Source organism: Ochlerotatus camptorhynchus, unplaced genomic scaffold (genome assembly GCF_037179485.1).
Source record: "Ochlerotatus camptorhynchus isolate MF236.1 unplaced genomic scaffold, CSIRO-AGI_Acam_v1.1 ptg000467l, whole genome shotgun sequence".
NCBI classification, from domain to species: domain Eukaryota; kingdom Metazoa; phylum Arthropoda; class Insecta; order Diptera; family Culicidae; genus Ochlerotatus; species Ochlerotatus camptorhynchus.
Window position 1 is genome coordinate 2,256,220 of NW_027040953.1, and position 9,221 is coordinate 2,265,440.

At 42.5% G+C, this 9,221-nt stretch overlaps 1 protein-coding gene across 1 annotated transcript; it reads left to right on the forward strand.

Moving 5' to 3' along the window:
* The first annotated feature begins 1,808 nt into the window (after nucleotides 1-1,808).
* Nucleotides 1,809-3,664, forward strand: LOC135712261 (heterogeneous nuclear ribonucleoprotein L-like). The gene is made up of 3 exons (XM_065235218.1): nucleotides 1,809-2,001; nucleotides 2,184-2,341; nucleotides 3,470-3,664. The coding sequence occupies exons 1-3, from the start codon at nucleotides 1,809-1,811 to the stop codon at nucleotides 3,662-3,664; spliced, it is 546 nt and encodes a 181-aa protein (XP_065091290.1).
* The last annotated feature ends 5,557 nt before the right edge of the window (nucleotides 3,665-9,221 follow it).

Below are 9,221 nucleotides of genomic sequence, written 5' to 3' on the forward strand. Positions count from 1 at the left end.
CCAAACCGCTTTCTCCGTGGCGTTATAAAGGATGCAGACATGGTTGTGGACGGCGCTGTGGACTTTGCGGAAGCTCTGCGGAATGCGTACAAACGGTCGCAGTACTTGGCCGACCAAATGTGGCAGCGCTGGTGCAAAGAATACCTGCCGACAATAAACAAGCGGACAAAATGGATCAACGAGCGCAAAGTGATACAGGTAGGCGATTTAGTGTTTGTCGTAGATGGCGCAAGAAGAAAGAACTGGATCAGAGGGATCGTCGAGGAAGTGTTTAAAGGTAATGATGGCAGAGTACGACAGGTCAATGTTCGAACGTCTAGAGGTGTGTTCAGACGGGCTGTTGCCAACTTGGCGGTTATCGAGGTTCCTAGTAAATCCGGCAATTCCGACGAGAATCCGGAACCGGAGTTGCGGGCGGGGGTGTGGCGAAAACCAGTAGGCACACAGTACGTGGAGAGTGACGGTCTAACTCATAGCGTAGATCGTTGATCGATCTAGTTGACAGCGATCGGACGGAAGGAAAAGGAAGAAACAAAAACAAACCTCGGTGGATATAAGTGGAGATACAACTTCGTTAGCTATACAAATAGCGATTATATAGTAGAAAACTACAGTGAAACAATTCGTAACATCGTAACGCTACTGAAAATAAAATCGTGATTTCGTGATCCATGAACCCATAATTGTGAGTTTCGTTCCTGAAATCGTAAACTTGGATCACATGCATTTTCAGCTGTCATTTTCAGTTGTTGTTGAATTTATCCTTTCTGAGTGCTGGGATCCGCTTAGGATAGTGTGTTGATTATTAGTGACAGCTGAGCCGTATAATCAGAATGGTGATCCGACACAATGCCAGTGGCTGAGAAACTGGCCGTATACCTCGAAGAAAAGGGTCCTCGAACGCATCTTTTGTTCTTGATCCCTCCGCTCCGATCGAAGTCTAAGGTGGTGTTAATTTGTTGTGCTGAAAGTGTTTCCTTCCCTTGCTGCAAGCAATGGAAATACAGTGAACTCCCTACAACTCGATATTCAAGGGACCATCGAGTTATAGAATTATCGAGGTATAGAATAACAATCCTATACAAAATCGATATCACAATAGCCATGAAATTAATGTTTACTATGGTTCTATAACTCGATATCGAGTTAGTGGACGTCGAGTTGCGGAGAGTTGACTGTATTTACCTTATTTGACAAAACCCAGGTAACCGTGATGTTTGATTATTGAAAACAATTTGAATGAAGAAAAGAGACCTACTGCTGTCATGATTACATGAGATTTGTTTGTCAAATAATGTAAAAATTTACTCCGATTGCATCGAAAAATTTCATCTGCTGGACAGATGCCTACTGCCAGTTTGGGGAGTGGGCACGGGGCGGCCACTCTACACACTTATTTTGCGCCAACTTTTTTCTCAGTGTGCCGCAGCTGTACCGACAGTGCCGAGAAGTCATTGAACTGACTTTTGTTTGCTTGTGAATAATGCCTAGTTTGGCAACCCGGTATTTAACAGCTCTTCTTTTTGTTTAGTTTTCAACGTTCACAAAAATGACACGGACTCCAGTTGGGACTACACATTGGAAGCAGCCGTCTCCAACGATGCCCTGCAACGAACGAGCCCCGTTGCTACACGATCGTACCATCTTCGGCGGAAAGCCAACCCCGTACAACGGCCGTCTTTAGTCTACCATGGTCCTAAACCAGCCCTTCTGGGAGCCGGCGGAGAAAGCGGATTTGCACCGAATTTTTCACCGCCCGAGTATCATCCGTCTGCAAACTAACACCGGCCGGAACACACTTCGGACTGATGAAGGACGCACCGCTGACCCGAAATGGACCAGCCAACTTCATTCAACCGGCGCAGCAACAGGGCGCAGTGATGATGGTCTACGGACTCGATAACAACACATCCAACACTGAAAAGTTGTTCAATCTGTTCTGCCTGTACGGAAATGTTGTCAGGATAAAGTTCCTGAAGAGCAAAGAGGGTACCGCCATGGGTCAGATGGGAGACGCCATCGCAGTCGAACCAGTCGAACGCAGCATCCCAGCACTTGAACAACATTCCAATCGGAAATGATGGTAGCAAAATTCAGATTGCATTTTCCAAGCAGAACTACTTGTCGGAGTCCACCAACCCCTACACCTTGCCGGACAATTCGATCAACTTCAAGGACTACAGGCGCCTCCAAGAACAATCGCTTCCTTTCGTTGACCCAGGCCAGCAAAAATTGCATTCTGCCACCGAGCAAGATTCTCCACTTCTTCGATACCGCACCCGTTGTATCCGAGGATCTACTGCTGACTGCATTCTCCACCAAGGGCTGCCACCCGTCGCAAGTGAAATGTTCCCGCTGAGCGTAGCCCTGGCGGTGAACGCTATCATGAAGTGCAACCACAGCGCGATCGATCACAAAGGCACACAATTCCCGTTCATTATAATGAACTAACGAGAAACGTAAATTTCACCTGAAAAATCAGGTAACCTTTCAAAAATATAAATCCAATAAGAATTACATGCTGCACATAAATATCAATGGCATGGTAATGAATTCCACTAGATTGACTGATGGAGTTCAAGTGCTATACAGATAAATGTTAAGTGAAGCTCAGGTAAATTTTAAGTGACCTCATGATGTGAAAACTGTCTGCGTATTTGTTAGTTCAAAATGGCGGCAGATGAAAATATGCGATTTTTGTTTCTAGGAGATTGGGATTTTTAATGTTTGTGAGCGTAAGTTTGATTAATATCAATATATGAATCCTAATTTTCAATACCCAAAATAAATTGAAGAGTGTAAAATCGGATTGAGCAGTCCTCACAAGCTTAATGGCCGAACTACAGGAGTGCTTACAACAAAAAGACGTCTATTGGAGCCATGATGTCCTTTTCGAAGTCATCGGTTGTTGGAGGAAAATAAATGTAAGGATCAAACTTAATGTTTTAAATAAACCAATAACCAACTTTAGCTTTATTCAGGAGCAGCAATTTTTATAGAGCATTATGGAGCAAACAAATGCAAAACAATCAACTTAACAACAACCAGTGCAACAGGATATAGAATTAAGAATAAGTTTAATACACATGATAGTTACTAAAAAGAACAGTTTTATGTTAATTATAATAAAGTAAAAATTGAACAAATAAGTTAAATTTTATTTAAAAAAAAATCCGGATGAAATAATGCAATACCACTGTATTAAAACACATGAAACATACCACAAATTCACATAAATATTACTACAAAATCCAGTGACGATTACTAAACAATTCACGTAACTTTTAAGTGAATCTAATTTGACGATCATCGGAACGACCGATAAAATTTACGTGAAAATCACTTGATTTTCATATGAATCACTTGAAACAGCATTTCATTCCCAAAACACGTAATATTCACCTGAAAAGTATGATGGAAAATATCTACGTACCTTTTCAGGTGAATATTACGTGAATTGTATTTGCAGTGTATGAAGCTGTGTTTCTCCTCGTCCAAGACGATGAACGGTGCGTGGAGCAACGAATGGGCATGGGCAGTACCTGGCAACCAAATGTCGGCAGCGGCCGCGACAGCCTCCGTCGTGGCAGCAGCGTCCTGTGGTGTGACGCCCATTTCGGTGACGGGCGACTGTCTCAAATCCGAACACGATGAACCAATGTAAGATGGAGTCCATCGATCTTTATAACATCCACTTACTGAAAGGAGAAAACATTCAAACAATATCAAAGCTAAATTTAAGGCACAGTCCAACGTCCGTCAAGACATACCTAAATAGTGTATTGCTAGAGCCACGGCTACATGAATTAGCGATGCAGCTCCCACGGCTGCGGCTGCTTCCAATGCTACTGCTGCTTTGGTTGCTGCTGCTTGTCCGTCACCTCTAAAATTCGTCAAAAGGAAGTTGCAGAAGACGGGCCAGCAGCAGCAGCATTAGAAGCAGCCGCAGCCGTGGGAGCTGCATCGCTAGTTCGTGTTTGTCTGGGAGGAATTGTGCCGTCACCGGTGTAACGATTTTGATAACGGAGTGTTGCTATGCAAGCGATTGCCCTGATTTCCTGATCCCTGATGTACGTAGTTCTTCAGACAGGCATCAGGATGTGCGCTGACAATTCGATTTAGTAGAATCCATGGCGAGACTTGGTGGAGATTCAGAAATAAGACAAGATTAGAAATTTTTTAACCATGGGTGCCAAACAGTGCCAATTGCTGTGCCCAGGTGTGCCCTAGCTTGTTTTTAGCTCACTGTGCAACGTGACCAACCCCTTGGGTGTGGGTGAAACCTGCATCAAGTCTGCCGTTGTTTCCTTCCAAATCCTCACTTCATTTAAAATATGTAAAATTATTTCAATGTTGACATTTTAGAGTCCATGAACCATGTTCCCGTTTTCTCAGATGAACAATGTTCACGATTTCATGATTTTTAATCATGGTGTACTTTCGTAAACGAAAAATTGACTTGTTCACTTGTTCGTTTTGTTCACTAAACAATCCAACTGAACATTCAGGATCTCATATGTGCCAAACATATCCAAACCTTTGCGAGCTTTAACGAGCAAATCGACTTGCCTGCATATCGTCCTTGAATGAAACTTCCATCCTTTTGATTATCTTTCAAAGTCCTACATGCTCTCCGAAAATGCGTGGCGTGGGGGTAAAATAACCCAACCCCCTCCTCAGCTCCTTGTTTGCCATCGACACGGAGGAAGCACGATGAATCCAAACATATTTATGACGTTTCGCATATTTATGTTAATTTTTGCTTCGTGCAGACAAACTTTCTTCGTCGGGTTCCTTTTCTCAAGTGGTCGGTATGTTGCAGGATATACACGCGTTCGAACACAAACACATATGAGAACAAACCTCCTTCCGAAGAGAGCTGCTTTTTAATTAGAAATTATTATGCAAACAGTAATAAATGTTAATTAATATCAATAACATTAACTCGGTTGGTGGCGTGGCGTCGTCGTCGGCGCTGATGGCAGTATGTACCTAGCTTTAGCACGTATCGAGACAGGCGGAGAGAATGCATTGCAGAATTCAATTTAGGTTCTGAAAAAAATAGGCCGAAATTCTTCGCGCCTTCACGTCGAGCCCATTTGAGGAATAACTTCCGATTGGCATATCCGATCGATGAACCCGAAAACTTTTTCACCCAGCCTTGAGAGAATTTCGACGTGAGTGGAATTAATTGAACCACCTTCAACACCCTCTCTCTCTTTCGAAAACAACTAGTGAATTGGTTATCGATTGGTTAAAAGGAGGGAAAAGTTTCGTGATTTTCTGAAAGCTGTGTTCACGTGAGGTTAACTTTTAAAGTGGATCTTCTAGATGGTACAGATTCCCCCGGGAGAGGCTATAAGGCTACGCGAAACAAAAAAAATCCTAGACTTCCGGTTCCGGTAGACTGTGAAATTCGACGGGAAGGAACATTGAGAAAGCTAAAACGTTCGTGTCTGTTGATTGCGCCGTTGTTTACTTTAGACAAACAGACGCTGACTGTGTATTTATGGGGCAAAGTAGTGCGTGACTTGAACCAGACGATGCCAACTTGTAGACTATCCGACTTTTCTGAGACAAGGAAGGAGTTAAGGTTTGGATTGTTGTGATTGATTTCGTAAGGTTTTGTTATTGTTGTGCCTTTTTCGTACATTTGAAGGATAGTTAAATGGCCACTGACAGGCCTGAACATTTCCTAATTTCGCAAATTAGTAACCAAGCTGTAATGAGTATGTTCAAGCCTGCCCACTGCACAGTGATCCAGGAATGAAAATTAGGAGGGAATAAATATGTAGACCCACAAGATATTAGCGTGGTAGAGGCGAAGGGTTGGTTCACTTCGGAGAAAAACTTAAAGCTCTAGAAAGGTCAGTGTGCAGCGTATTGTAAAATAAATACGTGTTTAAGACATTTTTTTTTATATTAAGAAATTCGAATAAGTTTAAATCTCAGACTTGTTCATACTTTCAATAAACGGGGAGCTAAAACATTTCCAAATTATAAATTCTGAATCATTATCTTTTGTGTACGGAATCATGAATAAAATTCAGTGCATTGATAATTTAATTTCAAGTTCACAGAATAGAATAGTCTCAAGCATTACTTAAAAATCATTCAAAAATTCGCTCGGAGCGCGTTTCAGAATCCGTCTAAAACATTCTTAGGTTTCTCCCACCATTCACTTCTTATCCTTAATAATTCTCCCAAGAATTTGTTTAATCCTTAATCGACCGGGACTGATTTTGATTATCTTTAATGGCTCGTTCTCGACGACGTAACTAATTTTCAATCTGCAGACTTAGTTTTTTCTACCGAGCTCGGCTGTGCAAATCTCGGCAAAAAAAAAATTTAACTGAGATCTCAGCAAAAGTGACATTTGATTGCTGACTCTCGGATAATGTTTAGCTGAATCTCAACAAACAAATGAAATGTTTGCTGAAATCTCAGTAAAACTTTTATTGCCGAGATTTGCACAGCCAAGCTCGGTAGAAAAAACTAAGTGTGTGCTTCATATGGATGAACGACTAATCATTCATGTTCATGACATCATACTGCGACACTTTGGCCATGTGGTGGAACCCTGAGGGCATTGGCCAATTTTTCACTACATCAGAAACCTATCGTACGGCATATCAATGTTCTCAGAATTTTGTGAGCAAGTTCCAAAGTAGGTTCCGGAAGCTCTGAGTTCAATTATTTATGGAGCGACATATCATTCATCTCAGCCACTTGTGGGCAATCCAGAAGAGGCCATATTATCATTTCCGGATCACATTGGTAATCTGACGGCCCCGGATTATGGAAGGTCGAGGGAAACTGGCTAATTTTTTACTACAACCGAAACCTATTGAGTGACATATCATTGTTTTCAGAATTTTGTGAGCAATCCAGAAGATGCCATATGATCTTTTCTGGATCGCAGTAGCTATATGGTGCCCCCGGAATAGGTCGCTACGGCCAAATTCCGGAGAATTCCTTTAGAACGCTTTTCGGAATGGATCATTGCAGCAGTTAAAACTGAACCTTTCATTTGATATTTTGATCATTGAAATCGTCCATCGAATATTTCTTTTAGTTTTTACCAAGCCTGGAATATTGGTCTGAAGACTTACATTTTATAGGCCCTGAATGCCCCCCCCCCCCCCCCCAAACTAATCTTGGAGATTTTATTTTTCTAAATCCAGAATTGATAGAAATTTTAAAAGCATGATGTATTAAATAAAATAAGTTACCATGATTCTTATTCTGTGCTCTCGTGAAAAATTCTACGATTGAAATACTTGATACTCTTGGAGTTCATCACAGGATTTCATTAGGATTTTCTCCTAAATTTATGATCCCAATTCCTCAGAGTTTGTCTTAAAGCTCTCTCTGATATTCCCTTACAATTGGTTCCATGCACTAGAAATAACCTCCATAAGGCTCTTTGATTCACCCTACAGTTCCTTTAGTATTCTTAATTAGGTTCGCTGTATTACCTAGGAATTCCCAAATAATTCTCCTGAAATAAACTTTCCTCAGCATTCACTAAACATTTTCTGAAATTCCCATGAAATTATCATCGGAATTCAGTCTAAATTCCACTCAGAATTTGAAATCAAAGTAGTCGTTGGATTACCTGACCTGGTCACTCCTGTTATTTTTCGCTGTCATTCCAATCCAAGAGCTCGATGTGAGCAATTCAAGTTTGCTTTAATAAAACATTCCTTTGTTCGTTAAGTCTCGGCCTGTTCATTATTGCCCCGTCCTGTCCACATAGTTAGGTTATGGGCTCGTCTACGAAGGAAGGCTCCGGAATTCCGCAGTTGAATGGAACGAACTTCGAGAAGTGGGATGCCCTGCCGGTGTCAAGCCCTTGCAGTCAAAGTGAAGTCAAATGAAGAAGGAAACCATGTGCGATGCAAGGCAAGACTGGTAGCCAAAGGTTTCTTGCAGAAGACTGGCCTGGGCTACAATGAAACATATGCGCCCGTTGCGAAGTTGACGACGATTCGAATTGTGCTGGTCGTAGGCGTACAAAGGGGATTCCAGTTCCATCAGATAGACGTCAAGACGGCATTCCTTCATGGTGAGCTACAAGAGAGAATCTTCATGGCTGTTCCGGATGGCGACCCTGGGCTGGAGTGCCAGCTACAGAAATCGTTGTATGGTCTGAAGCAGTCTCCTTGTTGTTGAAACGAAAAATTCAATCAAGCGCTGCTGAAGCTAGGTTTCACACGTTCCAAGCACGACTAATGCCTATACACCCGTATCAACAAGAGGGGGAAAGACGTTGTTTTCATCGTGCTGTACATATGTCGATGATCTCCTGATAGCAGGTATGCAGCTGACCACCATAGTGAAGCTGAAACGCAAACTGTCGGCGATGTTTGAAATGACCGATTGTGGAGAGTTGACTCACTTTCTTGGGATGAAGATACGGTACGATCAACAAAATGGTAGAATGATGCTGTCTCAAGAAACCAGCCTGGAAAAGATCTTGCAGAAGTTCGGCATGGCGGAGTGCAATGCAACAAGGACGCCAATGGAGAAAGGATTGAAATTGGATCGTCAAGTGGTCGAAGGTGTTCAAGAACCGTACCGTGAATTATTGGGAAGGTTGATGTACGTGAAGATGTCCACAAGGCCGGACATTTGCTTTCCTATCGGATATCTGGGGAGATTCCAACTTCAACATGGACAACAACATTGGACAGCTCCGAAACGGGTTTTACGATACTTCAAAGGATCGATGGACTGTTGCTTGACGTTTACTCGAGACAATAAAACGGTGCCACTCATCGGGTTTGCTTATTCAGACTGGGCCACCGATACTGACGACCGGAAATCAGCAAGCGGATTTGTTTTCCGTGTTTTCGGATGTACTGTTGCGTGGTCAAGCAAGAAGCAAACAACAGTTTCAACTTCTTCAAGCGAAGCTGAATATGTAGCGTTGAGTGCTGCTCTTCGGAAGCAATATGGCTATAGTCGGTGTGGATGCATTGGTATGACCAAGAACTTGGAGAGTAAGAGAGCCAAACACATCGACATTAAACACCATTTTCTTCGTCATCATGTCGCTGCTGGTAAGATATTGGTGGAGCCGATTGCCAGCAACAACCAGTTGGCTGACTTCTTCGCTAAATCGTTGGACGTCAGACGATTTGAGGAACTTCGGACGATGCTGGGACTGTTCAAGCGAGAGGGGGTGAAATCAAAGTACCTGACCTGGTCACTCCTGT